This window comes from Notolabrus celidotus, chromosome 24 (genome assembly GCF_009762535.1).
Source record: "Notolabrus celidotus isolate fNotCel1 chromosome 24, fNotCel1.pri, whole genome shotgun sequence".
NCBI classification, from domain to species: Eukaryota; Metazoa; Chordata; class Actinopteri; order Labriformes; family Labridae; genus Notolabrus; species Notolabrus celidotus.
Genome location: NC_048295.1, coordinates 9,139,096 through 9,157,538, shown reverse-complemented (window position 1 = coordinate 9,157,538; position 18,443 = coordinate 9,139,096). Strand labels below are relative to the sequence as shown.

Genomic DNA, 18,443 nt, shown 5'->3' with positions numbered 1-18,443 from the left:
TAAACATATATTGAAACCATTAATCTCTTCCGCCATCACACCCTCTTTCCTCGCCTCTAAAAACTTCAAAGTGCTGTTGTGCTTTATTTTCTGCACACATTCAAACTCCACTTCCTTTAAAATGTTAAAAAAAAGTCTTCACATATCCATCAGAGTATGCCGCATTTCACTTGCAGAAACATGCCAGGTAAACTTGTGATAAATGTGCTTTGATTTTTGCTTAAGTGCCTTTTAATCGTTGGTGAGACTGTAATCGTTCGCGGCAGTGAGAACCCTGGATGGACTCCTCATAAAGGAAATAATTCAAAATCTTCTCTGCACACTCTTCATCTGCAGAAGCGGTTGTTTTATCCTTTGATCTGCAGTACATTAATGTAATACTGTGGGTTTGAAAAACCATTAGATGGCCTTTTGCAGGGCAGCAGGTCTCCTTTTAAAAGCACAATGAACCTCTATACAGATCAGGTTAGAAACTTAGTTAAAGGCACAATAACACATAGTCTCAAATTAGTCTTAAATGGTGTTAGCCCTCAAATAAGACCGTTGACTTCTGACCCACGCTGCTGCGGTCCAATTACACCTACAGCTTTTTTCCCATTTTCAGCTGTTTGGAGCGAGACGGAGAGTTCTCCAATCCAGTCGAGAGTTAAAATATTCACATGCTGTGTCTTTTGTCTCGCCGCCCGCCTGTCTTACTGTCCGTCATGCTCCGTGTCTGTCTTTCTGTCAGGGTGGCAGGTCTTGTTGAATAGAGAGTGGGTCATCTCCCTGACAGAGCTCAACTGGTAGTTATGGCAGCCTCGCCACGGCTGGCTGGCTCCACACAGTCACCAGGAGACAGGGGATCATCAAGTCTGTCTTCCTGCTCCAGCACACACACGCGTACACATCCATGCCGCACACGGTTGTGCGCTCGCTCTCATAGACACACAACATGCACCTGTAATAATAATAATGGCTGGATGAAGTTGTAAGATCATAATGACAGACAAGGACACATTTGTCCTTTCCTTAACCCTTATTGGAGCCTAAAACATGTTGTATTTATCTTCTTTTAATAAAGATATAGGAAGTACAACCGCTATTTAAATAAGTTATAGCTTTCTAAATTAAAGAGCCTTATTGTTGCATTCTTTTTTCTTACTTTTTCATAATTATAGCAAGAAATAATCTAATTTAACAGACTGACTGGTGGTGCTTTGATTCTAAAAAGCAGTTTGTAACAATTTAAGTTTTAACAATAAAACAGGGAATTATTATGCTAGCACTGGGTTGGTTTTGCTGCACGTTAGATGACTTTTCTCCATGGATTATGATGCTTAAGTTCAATTTGTTTGGACTTCAAAAGCCAGTAGAAATTCCCAACAGTAGCTGAATCTCCATAATCATCTCCATAATCATTTAAAATAGATTACTGGGTGTTCAATTGGCAACCAATGACTCAGCTAAAAGCTACAGCCAACGAATTTGTACTTCCGTTAGCCAGTTCAGTTGGCAACCAATGACAAATGAAATTTTCACTTTTATTAGCAAGTGAGGTTAACCAACATCTTTCTTTCTTTCAAAAAAGGAGAGAAAATAAACCTTCAATGGTTTGTCTAGCTTACTAGCTAACTTAAATGTCACAATTGCTCTTTTGTACAAAAGCCAAGCTAGCTTTTTCACCTTGCTAATAGTTTTTTGCTAAAGCAAAGTAACATCTTCTACCTGTAGCTAGCATCTGTACTGAATTCATAGCAAGTTATGTTAATCAATGCCTTTCTAGCATGCTTATTGCCACTTGAATGTTTTTTTTTCTACCTCTTAAATGTAAAAAGACAGCTTTCATAAATTTGTCCAGAAACAGTTTTCTCCTCTTTTAAAAATGGAACAATTTGCACAATAGCTCCAGTACGCTCATAGGTTTTGCTTGCTTAACATAAAAAGGGAAGCGAATCCCTATTTCAGTATCCTTTGATGAATATCACAGCACTCAGGGTTATCAGTAAAAATAAAAAAGAGGTGTAACACTCCACCAGTGAATGTCCCAGATATCCCACAAAGCTAACAGTGTTTTAATCTTCTACGCCACTTAATGTCCCATTTAAATGTTCTGCTGCCTTCAAATATGAATCATGAATATCTGCACCCGGGGGTTGGCCAGCACAGTCTATTAGAATACATCACTACTGTACCAGGGGACCACTTTGTGCATCCCGCTAAAATGTATCATATCTCCACTGTGGAGAGAGAGACATGACTTCATGTGTCTTGTGATGTAAGTATTATTACAATTCATGAAATTCAAACACTTATGGCAGGGCCATTAATTTGAACCATAAGCCGTTGGGGAGAGATTTACAGTGGAGTTAAGGGCGATCACACCATTAAAGGACTTGGGAGGAAGACACAGAGAGACGGAGAAAGATAACTGGTTGGAGCTCGGGCTACAGTGCAGCAGCCACCGTGCGGATATCTTCGTGTATAAGGCAGCAATTAATATTTCCGTTTCACTCTCTAAGGTCAAATTCACGAAGATTTCCGTTCGAATTAGAGAGGGAATAGTCAAGTTCTGAAGGTTCACCAGTTAAAACATAACCCCTGCCTTTTGCCTTGGCTCCATCTCAGTCTACATACAAAGTGCTGAATTTTGCATGAGCGCCTGAGCATATAGCAACTGGAACCCTATAGCGTTGTTTACTGATACTTCCTCGAGGCGTCTCGCTCTGCGCAGCCCATTCTGATAAGAGTGCGAGCAGCTGAGACCTGTCTCCCGTCGGTGCTGTGTGATGGTCTTGTTATACAGCAGAGCATGAAGAAACAACGGGCAGGGGTCAGGACATGCAGACGTACTTCTTTGCTTCAAAATGACCAATCAGGAAGTCTGCTCCCAGACGATGTTCATTTCTCAGATAGAACTGGCACAAATTGACATGTGACTCACTGCAGAAATAGTCTGGGTTGTCCCTCCTGTTGTAAGTGCAACAAAAGTTATTACCCTGTCTAGAGGGAATCGATATTAGGATTTTACTGTATGAGAAATAGACTCTCTTAATAATGTATTTAGTAAGATAAAACGTTACTTACACTTACATAAGTTACATCTACTATTCTGCCTGACAAATGTCACCTCTAACTGGGAGATCGTTAACTTAAAAGGCTGAAGAGGAGCTAGCATAGTGGTCTTTTATGCCGTCGCTGCATACTTTTCTTTTGTGTGTATTGAACAAAAGTACTAAACTTGTGATCTTTTGATAGGCTAGAACAGGATTTCCCAAAGTGTGGGTCGGGACCCCCTGGGGGGGTTTCAAGACACAAATGGGGGGTCGTGAGATGTCTTCAAGAATATTTGTTTTAAGTTATCTAGAAATAGTACATTTTACCCATTACAGTAAAATATATTGACAAAAATAGTAGCTAACCTTGAAATAAAACCTTGAAAAAAGAAAATGTAATTAGTTTTCTGCCTTTCTTTGTTGCCAGATGACTCCTAAATTTAGGGTTAGTGAACAGTTAATTATTAAAAGCATCAGTAGCAGTATGCTCCAAATAAAACAAATCAAAACATTTTAATTAGAGAGTTTTTTAGGAGCTTGTAGTAGTGCGCTAGAAATACCTCTTTTGCATGTGTGAATGAAACAAGGTACAACATTTTGTGACCTTTAAAGATGGTAGGTGTATTTTCCTTGTGGAAAGCCAAGCTAGCTGTGTCGCCATGCTAAAGGTTTTGGGCAGAAACAAGCTAACAGCCTCCGTAGTCGCCAAATGCTCTGAAGTGATACATTTCTTTAAATGTTAAATAATATAGGCCCAAAACTTAGAAGATATCAAGGAGCTGCAAGTAGTTTTCTCACCTGAAAAGTCAGGCTAGCTGTTTTCGGTTGCAAATGATCGTGAGGCTTAATTACACTAACAGTCAAGCTAGCTGTTACACCTTGCTAACAGAGTGAACAAGCTTACGTTTTCCTAGCTCGGCAACATTATGGCAAAAGATTGTCATAGAATTAGCACAGAACTGTTGTTAGTCGTATTTGTTTCTATATAAAAGTCCAAGTATCTGTTTTAACTTGCCAACATTTTAAGGCTAATTAAGCTAACAGCCTTTTTCCTGTAGCAACTTAAAGTAACAGATAAATGATAAAGTGGTGTAATTTTAACTGTCTGATGAAAAAGAAATGAAGTGCAATGTGTGTCCCTTGAAATATGAAACTTAAGCTTAAAGCTAAGTGACATGAGGTTTGATAATGACTCAAACAGAGATAAATGCACCTCTTCTGAGTTTTACTTTGTACTCAGCTGGCTATAATCTTCCTGGAGTGGCCCAGGCTCTGTGTTTGCTATCATTTGTCACATGGCCACAGTGTTATGGGTTCAAACAGAAATGTGCAATGGCTCAGTGCACTCCAACAGCACACTTTTCCATCTCCGCTCTCCCCTGGCCCAGTTTCATTATCCTCAAGGTATTCAAGGAGTAATGGCTTCTAGGGCCAGACACCCTGTTGGCCATTTCAAGTTCTCTCCTCAGACCTTCGTAGTTATTGTTCAGGAACTGCTGGTAAGTGTCTGGAGAGGTGGGAAGAAAATTCTGGAGGGATTTTGCACAGCTGACTGCAGCCGTATCTGCTGACATCCCTCCGATCCTTTTTAAGCTGTACATCTGTTCTAAATCTGATTTTAGGAGAGGTAACTGATGTGATCTCTGCGCTACGCCTTTGATGATTTAAATACACATTTGAATCTACTTGCTTGCGAATTGGTTTGACAGTTGGAGAAGCAGAGAAAAAAAAGGCTGTGGAGGATTTATTTTAAGTGTGGCCTTGAGTCTCATACGAGGAACCAACCACATACGCTGACAGTAAGCAAACTATATCAAGCAGACACCAGACATGAAATACACTTCCATGCCAGTGATGACAATTAAGCAATTTGGCAGCGCCGCTTCATGTCGACAAGTCAAAATGTCTTTGTTTACCTCCTTAAAAAGTGTCACTCTGTGGTTTCTACAGGGGTAAGAAGCGTCTATACGTGTAAACATCGTCTCAGAACCAGGCCGTCTTTTCTCCGAGGAGCTGCCGTGGTGTAACTTCAGCTCCATTGAGCATCACCCTTCACTGGGTTCGAGGTATCTGATTGAGTCCATCCATGTGGAGTGCTATTGAATCAAAAAGAGTAAACCTCAAGGACATGGTCCACCACACACACATCTACAGGGCGGGGGGAAGCTAAGAATATGCTCACATGTACAGAAAACACATTGTTTGATGTGGGAGGAATGAATGCACAGTGGGTGTGGATTCAGAAACCTGCTTGGAGATGACACTTAAAATCTACTTAAATTCAGGAATGCAAATGAAAGCATGGAACAGTAAAAGAGACATTTTATACGCACGCTTTATTGAATTTGACTCAGAAGCTGTAACCGAGCAAAGCAGCCGAGTGATTTATCATTTAATCCCAGCATGTGTAATCTGTTCCTCTACAACCCTGGTGCGATGTTTTTCCCCATAATTATATTGTTCCTGGTTGTCAGACGTCAGATTCACATTAGTGGTAGAAAGGCAAATTCTTGCTCAGAGGGAGATTTGTCTCATTTCAAAAGAGCCAACAGAGAAAGCTGCTGTGAGATGGACTGGTCAGCAACAATAACCCCGCACTCTCCACTGCAGGAGACAACGCTGCTCTACTGTAGACTCGGCTACACCTCTCAAGTGGTTAATTAAATGAGTCCAAGCATAGAGCTAGCACACAACGCTTGGTTTACCATAAACAATGTGATTAAAGCGGCCATGGGCCAGCCAGAATGTAGAGTCGAGGAAAAAAAAAAAACCTCAGATCACCATGGAGATGTGTGAGAAAAAGAGGTCTGAATACAGACAGGGATGTCATTATTACTTTTTTATTCATTATTTTCATAATGACTGTCATTATGCGCTGCCTCTGATTGAATTCCATTTTGCTAGTCAGGTTTGTGGCGAGCAGAATAATTATCACTTAAGTGATATTAAGATTCATGCTAAACATTTTCATGGTCAGAGCCTCTACATGTTTGGCAAAAAGGAGTGATTATAAGAGAAAAGAGAAAGAAGGCGCTGAATGTGTTGTACTGGAGAAAGAGTTCTGACTGATTAGAAAGGGACTGTGATATCAAAGAGCATTGAATGCTGTTAAACAGCTGAGGCATGGTCAGTCCAAAGCAAGACAGTGTGAACATCACACGTGTGCATTTAACACTTAATGCATTACTTTATTACTTATTAGCAGACTAGATTCAAAAACAACATTACAAGCTGCTTCATTTATTCTGCATTCATCAACTCGTACGAAACAAAGAAGTTTACATAATTGGAAGTGTTATTATACAGTATGTAGATTAATTTATCTACAGCAGGAGAAGCCTTTTTTGGAAAGAAAATACAAAACTTATAATATCTTTAAAGTCTTTTAAAGGGGCTTTAAAGGTGTAGGAAAATCACACAGAGTATGAAGTGGTGCGCATCACTCTGTGGATTTTTTTCAGGTACAGCACTCATTTTAATGCACATTGCAAACATTTAATATTGAATCTTAAAAAGTTGCACTTATAAGAGGTTCAATGTGACTTAAAATGAACCACCTCAGGCCAAACACAATATTTTTAAATGCTGCATACACATGCATTATTGATGTTACCTTACATTTTCAAATGAAAGTGATCCATACAACCTTTAAATGACAACAAACCCCCCATTTTAAAAATATAAACTCCAAACTTAAAACTTTTGTCCAATAAAATGTTTTATACCCTTCTTCTAAATATCTTTTAGTTTGGATGATGTCATCCGAAGCAGTTAGCCCCTGAGTAGGTCAGTGGGGTCAAGTGTTTCGCTGAAAATTTCTGACGGCATGTGAAACATAATTATAATATTTTATTACCATTTAAACTCATTTAATCACAACTTCTTTTAAACATGATTTTTAACTGATGGAATACTTAAGGCATGATGCTTTGGGGTCAAATTGTGACCCCACCGTGTTTGTGATTTACTTTTTTGCTTAAAAGTAAAGAAATAACTCTAAGAATTCTTTATTTGTTCTGGCAGCAATGTTTTATGGTAATTTCTGCAAGCTCAACATTTTTGCACATTTTAATAACATTTAAAAGGAAGAATGTAGATTTTTTTCATGACAAGATGAACTTTGGCATTTGAACTGCAGCTGAGTTGATGTAGATACAAACATGCACTCACACACAGCGACCATGCTCCTCATCTTGCTGTCTTTCCTCGCTGTGTCTCTCTCTGCCTCACACAGCAGCAGCAGCAGCAGCAGCAGGAGCAGGCGGGCCTGCAGCCTACCAATGCGTTCAGCGAAGGGGGGATTTGGCCGGCCTCTAATCAATCACTGACAGATTACCTCCAAAGCCACTTCCACAGCCATTAAAGCAGGACAAATGCAGAATTGCAACTGAACAAGTTGGAGTTTTTAAGCCAACACCAGGACTTCCTGGTTATTTGTCAAAGTCACTGCCGCTGAGCCGCATGAGTGGCTGCGCGAGTGTGCGGGGCTCAGAGGCAAGCCGGCCGGGCGTCGCAATGTGTGTGTGTGTGTGTGCGTCAGGGAGAATGAGGGAGAGAGCAGGAGACAGTAACAGAGTGAGTGAGTTATTGTTGCTGTGTGTTTTTCGTGCTCTCAGGTGTGTGTGTGCGTGCGTGTACGCGCGCCTGCTGCCGTGTCGCTCTCTGCCCAGTGGAGCTTACAGTAAATCACATTCCCTTTATTGCCAAATTTAGCAGCTTATGCTCAATAGGCTCTGCTCAAATCCACGCCGTGTCCCATCAGGGCGTTAGTCTGGGCTCATAAAAGTGGATTGGCCACACACACTCGCCTCTGAGCAAAGACGACTCATCCCCTCTTCTTTTTTTTCTCCCCTGCTCTTCTTTATCTGAGCGACTGGAAACACTGTCTCGCCTGCTCTAATCTCTTCTTTTTTTCTCCCTCTGGATTTCCTGCTTTGAGATTGTCCCCCATTCACTGGGGCTTTGTTTATATCACAGTATTTGATAGAAGACTCTAAGAAATTGGATATCATCATTTTCATAGCCTGTATTACCAGGGGAACATTCTCCTCTAAATGTATTGTACACTTTATAAAGAGTGGACATTTTATCCTATAAGCTTTCTTCTTCTTCTAAATTGATTTTGACGTTTTTACGTCGCTGCAGACATGCCGGGTTAAGTGCTGATAATTATTTGGTTGAGATGAATAAAAATATGAAATGTGTCTGGAAGAGGTGGCATCAAAGCAGCCGGGTTTTGTTGCATGTTTTCCTCTTATACCGTGAATATGGAACATGTGTAGTGGAGGTTTGATTAGCGTGACATCCAGTGGGTGCTTTGATTGTGAGCTTTTGTTTTTGCCTTGTACCTCATTTAGATAATATCCTCTCTGGTTTGTTTGTCCTCCTCCTTCCTTGTTTCTTTCAGCAGCGTTATAAGGGGAAAAAAGCAGAAAAAAAGTGCAGTGTTGAAGTGATGAGGGCCGACACTGAAGTCCGCAGGCACTGGAGTTGAAATTTAGCTGGTCATGTGACTCTGACTCCCCCCCTCTTCATGACCCCGGAGAAAGAAAGGAGGAAAAAAAACACCCCATACCAACACAGGAGGCGGGATTGTATTTGTAGTTGTGTGAGGATGTGTCTTTGTGTGTACATCCTTTTGTGCACTTTGGGTTGTGTGGGCGTCCATGCTGTGTATATATATATATATATGTGTGTGTGTGGTGTGTGTCTGCTGCTCTACCCCCCTCCTATTCAATTAAGAGCTTAAGCTCATTAGTGGCAGACTTACATCATTACCTCTCCAATGGCTAATGAGTTAAAATCTATTTAGATTTATGTTGCCGTTAAAGCTTCACACACACACACACACACACACACTCTCGAATGCAGTGTGTCCGTCACAAATCAGAAAACATGATGTAAAAATTACATCCTGTGTCTCCACATGATATCTTCCACATAAAAGCGGGGTTCCTTTTATAGCAACACTGCATATTCAACACACTTGAATTATACCTTTTGCCTCCGGTATGTAAATCAGATGGAGGAAGAGCATGTGTGCTAATGCATCTACATGCGCTATAACACACTACAAAGCCTCTGTTTTCCTGACTTACACGTTAAAGGTGCCTATTTAAGGCCTTTTCTAATCACTAACTAATAATAATTAGCATTACGCAACAAAACAGCAACAACAGAGCGGTTACAAAGCGGATGGCTAAATCAATTCTAATTAAAACAACAAATACTTGATAGTTTAATCAACATTTAATGATTCAATGCTAAAATAGAGAGAAAATGTACAGCTAGGTCATCGTAATGCAGCTATAACAGCAGGTGGAGTGATAAAACAGCCCACTTTTCTATATATCTACTCAAGGGCACCATGTTTGACTCTCCACGCGCGTGCACACAATCACAGGATGACCCTCCAGACGCGCGCGACCACTCTCCTGCATTATTCCCACCACTTTAAGAGTACACACGTCGCAACCCGCACCTTTAATTTGATTTAGCGAGTGTGTTATCAGTGGCACGCGCACTCTCAACTTGTGTGGGGGGTGATTGGGAACAATGAACTGACAGTTCCTTCCATCTTTGATGTCTTGTTTAAACGTGCTCCCCCCGCTGATGCTTTGATAACTCGCTAACTGGGACATTTTCCTTCTAATTAGGGCTTCAATTGCTAATTCCATATTGCTGCTATAATTATCACTGGGAGATACGCGGACACTGTTGGTGCGTTTGCTGTGGGATTCCGGGCAGGCTTAGAGGGGCGGGTGAACTCCCAAACTGTGGTTTAGGGGCTTCTTTGGGGGTCCTCTTGTGTGTTTTTGACGCACTCAGTGGAATTCAGGAGATTTTCCTTGATATGTTACCTGATTATCAGCTTATTTTATCACTTTGAAGCAACTTTATGTGGATAAAAAGTCTCAATTACTTATAAACAGGTGTGTTAATTAATAATATGCAAACTAGGTGAATCATTTATGGATTTATAGGTGAAAATTGAGAAGGTGCTTGTAAAAAGAAAGCATGTGTCCAGAGGGGTGGCCAAGGGTGGCACTGGCACCCCTTGAAATCCAATTGGCCACCCCAAAATCCTAAACTATGATTGGCAGTTTGCCTTGTCAGAGATGGGGTTTCTGTTAAAATCTATAATTTTGGATGAGTTGAAAAGCTGACAGTAGATTTCTGTATTAGTGTCCTTGATATGCTACCTGATTATCAGCTTATTTTGTCACTTTTAAGCAACTTTATGGATAAAAAGTCTCAGTTACTTATAAACAGGTGTGTTAATTAATAATATGCAAACTAGGTGAATAATTTATAGATGTATAGTTGAAAATTGAGGAGGTGCTTGTAAGAAAAGAAGCATGCATGAGAGGAAAAATAACTCTTCTCTTTAAATAGTTCATTTGAGCAACATTAAGCAGAAATAACTCGTTAAAGTTCGTGCACAGGCTCTTTGGATTCACCGTGCCAACCCTGCAACACAAACTATACGCCCATAATAACCTTATGGGCATTAATTGGAATTGAGGATTTTTTTTTTCCCTGTTGGGCGCATGCGCAGTGGATGCCGTACTGGTCAGTGTGAGAAGCAGCTGTTCAGGGCTGGTGAAATTCCAACATGGCAGTGGCTGTGGTCAGTGTTTCCTGCGCTAACTTGGGATGGTTTCAGCTCGCACGCAACCCGGCTTAACCTCAGCAGCACCCCGTTCCTCAGCAGCACCCCTCCCCTGGATCGATGCGACCCTAACCCCCCGCACGTGAGAGGTCGACCTGTCGCTAAAAAAGCAGGTAAGGACGGGTAGTCTGCTGCTTCTGCTGCGTGCGCAATTAGACAGAGTGGTCAGAGCAGACAGCGCGTCTGTGCAGAGCTCGGGAGCGCTGCTTATCTCGTGCACTCTGCGATTTAACAAGTTCCACGAATTGCAAATGATACCCACGCGTGCGTTATGGTGCATGTTTTTTAAATAATGTGATTTTTTCAAGTAACGCACCTGCGCCACGGTTCCCCCCCTTTCTGCACAGGCTCGGCTGCACTATCAGCTGCCTGGTTCATGTCTCGGCTGTGCGGCACTCGCTTAAAAAGAGGCAAAAAGCACAACTTGCATGCGGGAGGACGCTCATCCAGGCTGCATCGGGCTCCTGCGGGTTCTCTTACAACAAGTTGCCGTGTGCATGCGTGCAGTCTGTGCAGAGCGCGGATACAATGTCACCGCAGCATGTTTTTTTATTTACAAGCTTGGACATTTTAGGGCGTTCGCTCCAGATTTAACTTGACTCCGGGCGTCATTCCCCAAACAATCCCAGCTGCACCAGTTGATCTCTCTCTCTCTCTCTTTCTCTCTCTCCCTCCCTCTCCCTCTCCCTCTCTCTTCCTCTCACTCCGCCTGTCATCCACTTTCTAATGACATGCATGTAGGTTAGATGTCTCTCCTATTCAGCTGCTCTTCGCCCACTTTTCACACGGCTTGTAATCCGAGCTAGACCAAGAGAAAAAACAGAGTGTAATGTAAAGCCATCTCCCTTTTTTCTTTTTTGGGAATCCTTCTTTTTTCTCTCCCATCTCTCTTCCACAAATTAATCCCAATGCTCTCATCTCCTCTTCCTCTCCCTCTTCCTCCTCATCTGTTCCAGCACGAGATGATCAGCAGCAGCAGCAGCGTCTATGGTGAGTCCAAATTTCTCCTTAACTTGTGCTTTTTGGTAGAAAGTGTTTAGAAATGGTCAGATCTGGAGGTGAGGTGTCTGTCTGCAGAACAACATTTGATGTGCTCCACTCATATCGTGTGTGTGTGTGTGTGTGTGTGTGTGTGTGTGTGTGTGTGTGTGTGTGTGTGTGTGTCTGCAGAATCATATATCAAACCAAAGCTGGGATTTAAACTTTGCTCTTATTTGCAATTAATTGCATAAATATCCAAATTGTAGCTTTCATGTTTCAGCTGCTTTTTCATTTCACATTTAACTTTAATAACCGTTATAATGCAATTGAAATAAGTGCATGCATGCATCTTTGAAATCATACAATTTTAGCATTAATTTGCATTCTTTATTGTTAAAACTAGCACTCAAAACCATTCACAAACTTTTAAATAATTCTCAATTTTGGGATATTTTTGTCTCATTTTGCTGAATTTCTTTACTGAAGGCTGAAAAGCATATTTATGGAACAAGTGTCTCGGTGTCACAGTAAACAAGGCCTCCATCAGTGCATTTTAAATTGCTTATTTATCATAAATATTGTCACACTTTATTTCATATTTCATCCGATGTTAGGTTAAATGTAATTTAACTCATAATTATTTAAATGGTAATAAAGTGAATAGTGCTTTGATAACAGGAACACTCAGATTTGACAGACTGAGGCCAATAAATCTTAAAATATGCACATTCAAATTTGCAATATTAAAAAACAAACCCTGATTTATGTGAGCGCTGAGCGTCCACCGCTGCAGGAAACAACATCCACGCAGAACAATGGTGGATTGTTAGAATTGAAAACATCCCACCCTGTTGCAAGTGAGACCGACAAGCCAAGCAAGTGGGTTCATTTCTCATTTCCAATGAATAATCAAAAATTATAAACAAAAGCCCCACAATGCGCTTTTCTGTTATTGCACCAAACTTCCACGATTGCACATTCTGGGTTTTTGTTGCAGTTATTAGTGAGGACTCAACCTTTCACCTTTGATCCCTCTAGCTCTCTCTCTCTCTCTCTCTGCTTGCTCGCTCTCTCTCTCTCTCTCCCTCACACACACACACACACACACTCTTTCACACACACACACACACAGTTATTTGCTCCATGTCATGTGCTGTTTCCTCTCTTTTTTCCCCCTGTCAATGCACTTGTGTGTGTTTTACTCAGGCAGACGGTGCATTTACTACTTTGTGAATGTTTTTGCGCTATCTCTCTCACACACACACGTACAGTTATTTGCTCCATGTCATGTGCTGTTTACTCTTTTTCCTGTCGATGCACTTGTGTGTGTTTCACTCAGGCAGCAGGTGCATTTACCACTTTGTTAATGTTTTGTTTCTTTGCACTTGTATTTGCAAGTGTGTGCTCATACTGTCAAAGGAATGATGCCTCTTTGTAATCCGATATGGCGCGTTGCACTTAGTCAATCAACATTTGTACATATTTTGGTGCATAAGTAGAGTGCATTGTCACAATTTAGCATTTTGGGAGTTTTTTTGCACTTGTGTTTGTGTGTGCCCATACTGTTATAAACACAAAACTCCTATTTCATTCTATATTGCCTTGTGCATTTACACATACAACATAATAAGTGCATATTTTGGTGCAAAAGTAAAAGTGCATTGTCACAATTCAGCATTTTGGGAGTTTTTTGCACTTGTGTTTACAAGTGTGTGACCATACTGTTATAATCATAACACTCCTATTTAATTCTATATTGCCTTGTGCATTTACACATACAACATAATAAGTGCATATTTTGGTGCAAAAGTAAAAGTGCATTGTCACAATTCAGCATTTTGGGAGTTTTTTGCATTATGTATGTGAGTGTGTACCCATACCATCATAAACACAACACTCCTATTAATCTTAAATAGCTCTTTGCACTTAAACACTAAATTAAGTGCATATTTCGGTGCATTAGCAGAAGTGCGTTGTCACAATAGTGCTTTTTTTGGCAGCTGTTTTGCGCTAATGTGTGAGTGTTTGCCTATTAATGCTACTTTTGAATCTGATATGGCTCTTTGCACTTACACCAACAACAAATAAGTGCATATTTTGGTGCATAAGTAGAAGCGCATTGTCACAATTAGACATTTTTGGCAGTTTTTTTATTGAAATGAGTAAAAATTGTCTCAGTTTTTATTCAAGATATTGAAAGACAGTTCAGAAACACAATTCTTTTTAGTGAAATAAAGGAGTCTCTTCCACATTAAGGGACTGATAGGGTGCGAGTTTTGAAATTGAAGTGTGTGTGTGTGTGCTCCTAAGAGTCGAGGAAACCCAGGCGCAACTGTGCAAGTGTCTGTTCTGTGTGTAATGTAAATAATGTAGATACTCAGCAGTTTGTTTATTCCTCTAAGTGTATTTGTTTGCTACAGTCCCCGGCTTAAGATCCATCCCTGTGCATCGTCTGTGCGCGCGTGTTGCAGTGACAGTAGCAATAATCCCCCTCATTATACACATAACATATTGCCTCACATCTCCGGCAGCCCCCCGGTACAGCTAATAGGGACAGAGAGAGGAGAGATAATAGGAATAGAAGAAAAAGTGCTTTACAAACAGGCTCCCCTTTTACACCGCCTTTATTTATCTAAATACGGACTTCTCCCTCAAATGAATAGAGAGAGCTGGTGTGCGGCGAGGGTGGCTGAGCGACTCCCAGTGGGACCGTATAAATAAATTATCCTGACACTTTCTATCAGTCTGTAATGTTTACCATTAAAAGCTGTTTTACCGTCCCAGAGCCACCGGCGTGCGATCCAGCCCGCCCCCCGTGGGACTTCTGCCAGATGTAAGACGATGTGGGGAAATATTGTGCTTTTTAGACACACACACACACACACACACACACACACACACACACACACATAGACAGAGAGAAAAAGAAAGAGAAAGAGAGAGAGACATTTGTTCGTCTCGGCTGCATCCATATCAGTGGATTTCTCCTGTCTGCACGTCCTGACAAAGGGCCTCTTCAAACGAGATCCAGCCAGGGTTGTCATCTTTTAGCAAATATGTTAAGTGTTATCTTTTGTGCTCTCGGCTCGCCGAGCGGAGCTGGACCCCATGGGAGCCCGGCGCATGCAAATAGAACAAATCCCTCTCGGACTTGTCTGTCTGTTTCACTCTCTCCATCTCTCTCTGTCTTCTCATCTTTCTCCCCCCCCCCTCCCTCTCTTTCTCTTCTCCACGTTTGCTCGACAGTGCGTCAGCCTGTCTTGTCTCCTTGCTCTCTCATCTATTTCACTCTTTGTCCACTTATTCCCCTCCTCTCTCTCTCTCTCTCTCTCTCTCTCTCTCTCTCTCTCTCTCTCTCTCTCTCTCTCTCTCTCTCTCTCTTCTACTCTCTCTTTCCTCTCTCTCCATCTTCGTCCCAGAAGACAGTGCCGGGGCTGTGTGTCAGCTAGCTCGACTGTGTAAGTCTTTGTGTGTTTCCCTGACAGCCCCTCCTCGCTGATCTAAGTTCCTCTCCCAAAGACGGCGAGCTGCTGTCGGGAGCACCGCTGCTCGAATCGTGTCTCTTGGTGGATGAGTGGACGCCAGTCCCCCTAAAATCCTTGACACCGTGATCCACTCAATCCTCCTCTTTCTCTCTCCTCCTGTCTTTACATGGAAGGGAGGGCCGTGTTTTTGTGACTGACAGTCACTAGTTGATAGACTCCCCCCCCCCCACACACACACACACACACACACACACACACACACACACACACACACGCGGCCTCATGCCCTCACACATCACAAATTATATTCATCGTGCCCTCACGCCTCACTCCGAGTGCTGACTGGTGATTATCCAGTCAGAATCTGATGGGTGTACTTAAAGACGAGGGGTATCCACGCACAGCTGACTCAGGGGTGGAGTAATACCTGCAGCTTACCACTTCGGACCTGCTGCAACCTGTGTTGCAAGAAACCGATATTGCGCTGTTACGTATCACTTATGAGATCAAGTTTTTATACGATCGTCGAACTATGTGTCAAGGTAAAAGAGTCTGAGTTACATAAAAGTGAGAGGAAGACATTAAGAGGAAGTTTTTAATCTGAGAAAACAACCAAAGTCAATTCAGACTCTGCAACGCTTCAAACCTTTTTAACCAAACTGATCTAAGATCAGTGTCAAATTCCCAGACTCCTTCACCTTGAATTTCCCATCCTCGAGCAGAGATTCTACCAAATTCATTTCCATGTTAATTCCAGCGCTAAAAGCATTATCTCTCTTTCTTTGAACTCTGAATCCCCCCCAAATGTTTGAAGTTTCTTTGGTTTATGTAATGCGCCATTTTCATAGGTTTAATCAAATCAAAGCTGTAGACTTTCCCTCTCTCTCCCTCCTACCTTCTTTTGCAATCCGCTGCCCCCTTCTCTGAATTTTAAGCAGACCCCCGTTCACCTCGCTTTACTCTTTACCAGCAATCTCAGCCACCCATGGCCCGGATTCTCTCGCAGATATTAAAACATTCAGCGTGTGGAAGTGTTAAATATGCTAAGGACTTATTATAAAAAAAAAATCTAACTTCCACTTTGGAATATCCAGCGCCATTAGACCTCGATAGACATGGCGGCGTGGAGCTTATCCTTTACATTGTGCCTCCAAAATGAGAAGGCGCTGCTTCTAATTAGGTTATTGCCATGGAAGTCTTAAGTTAAATTGTGCATTGATATGCGGGGAAGCTCGCCAGTCATTTGGCCCCGACGATGGAGGACGACGAGAGCCTTTTTTTTTTTTTTTTTTCCTTCCCCCCACAAGGGCCGGAGAAAATGACAGCGAGGAGAGAGGAGGGATCTGACTGTAATCTCTCGCCGACGCTGCTCTTCTCTTTCGGGCTCTGGCTGGATGATCTGATTTTGTTAACAGCCAGCCTCAGATAGATAGTGGCCGGCTGCTGCCCCCACCACCACCACCACCACCACCACCACCACCTCCACCTCCCCCTCCCCTGCACGTCTGCGGCTCAGTTTGAACGTCTTGATTAGCGAGCGGCGAGTAAGTCGAACCACTTTTGTCTGCGAGGCGGCAAAGGTGTGCGTGCGCGTTAATGAACAATGCCTCGTTGGGGTGTGAGGGAGAATCAGTTTGTGTGTGTGTGTGTGTGTGTGTGCGTGCTTGAGCTTGGCGGGCTGCCAGGGAATGGACACAAAGGATGTTGAGTGGCTGGGCGTGTGGCACAGCATCACTGAGCTGCCTGTGGCCTCTGGGAGATGGGCACAAACTGTGAGCGGTGGCAAACGCAACCTCTAGCCACAAATGCTACAGCTTAAATCAGCTGTTATTATTATTGTTCATCTGAAGCACCGAAACTCAGATATTAAAGATTTAAAGACATGAATCTCCCTTGAATGCAGCATTATATCCCGTTCTTTCTTGAAAAACTTCTTCAGCTTTGGATCCTTTATTTGACTTTACGTACTGCACCTTTAACCTGCTCTCAAAGATGCATCTGTGCCAATCAAAACAATGAAGTGTGCACATGATCACACCTTGAATTAGTTCTTAAATTGGCCATAAAACCCCAATTTTTTCGTCATAATCCGACAAAACAAAGAGGAATAAAAGCTGCATTCGAAAGCTGGAGCATAATTCATATTCTTGCTTTAATTCCAACCCCCAAATCCACGAATACGTCCTGTAACAGGCCCTTCTGGGAATGGCAGGTGTTTGTTTGCTTACCTGTGATTATTTACATGCATACTTGACTGTGTTTGTGTGTGTGAGTGTGTGTTTGTGGGCCAAGTTTTCCCCCCCTCCAACCAGAAGCAGGCGGGAGCATTAGGGTGCTGCCTGTACAACTCTGTTGGCAGGATGGACACATGTGGTAGATAGCTAATGATAGCATGCAGCGTATAATGAGATCCTACTCTCCGTCTGTCTCCCTTACCTGGCATCATGCATTAACCATACAAGAGGAAGAGGAGGCACGCATGGTATTGACTTTTGAGTGGGTGTCTGCTTGTCCGTTGTTGGTTTTGTTTAGCACTCAGAGGTCAGCATGGCTGCAAGCGCCGCACATTTATAACAAGTGTTTTTTGTTTTTTTTTCTGTGTGTGTGTGTTTTATTTTCATTGCAGGAGTTTTTTTTTTATTATTTGAGGCGAGATTTCTCCTCATCTGCACCTCTTGAGCTCTGTTAAATGGTTGTAAATTGATTTTGGATGTGTTGCTATGTATACGCTTAACAAGCCAAATGGGTTCAGTTTGCGGGTTAGTTTGTGTGTTCAGAAGATTAATCTATTAATGTATTCCACACACTCATAATCCACAGTATGAGGCGTTGGCAGTGCTCCATCTTCTTGCCCAGTAACATATATTTATCCTCTTCACTACACAATCCTCTAGGCTGCTCAAATCCCCCAGGGGGTCCCGATGACATGCTTACTAATGTGTGCTTTGGAAACGGAGTGCTATTGTATCCCCTAAATCTCACAAAGCACTGTATGATTTGCCCATTGTCGTTAAATCGCTTTGCTTGTGCCAAGTACTTGCATCTCACAGAGGCTTAATGCTTTGAGGGTTTCAGGGACGGCTTCGAGTTCCTCTTTTGTTGATTTCGGGGAAAAGTGCCAAGACTGCTGCGCTGAATATTGTTTTGAGTATGGAGGAGGGAGGGGAAGAAGGGCCATTGCCAAGCGACTCCATTGAGCCCCGTGAATGGGCCATTCATATTTAGGAGAATCACCCAGATGCCATATTGTTGGCTCAACAACGCTAAATA

General features: G+C 42.2%; 1 protein-coding gene across 1 annotated transcript in view; it reads left to right on the top strand.

The window, feature by feature from the left end:
- The first annotated feature begins 10,610 nt into the window (after positions 1-10,610).
- LOC117808121 (fidgetin-like) overlaps positions 10,611-18,443 on the top strand; it is a 35,824-nt gene continuing 27,991 nt past the window's right edge. The window contains exons 1-2 of the mRNA XM_034677651.1: positions 10,611-10,820; positions 11,664-11,697. Of these exons, the coding sequence (XP_034533542.1) occupies positions 11,670-11,697 (28 nt within the window). The 5' untranslated portion in view covers positions 10,611-10,820; positions 11,664-11,669. The remainder of the gene's footprint in view (positions 10,821-11,663; positions 11,698-18,443) is intronic.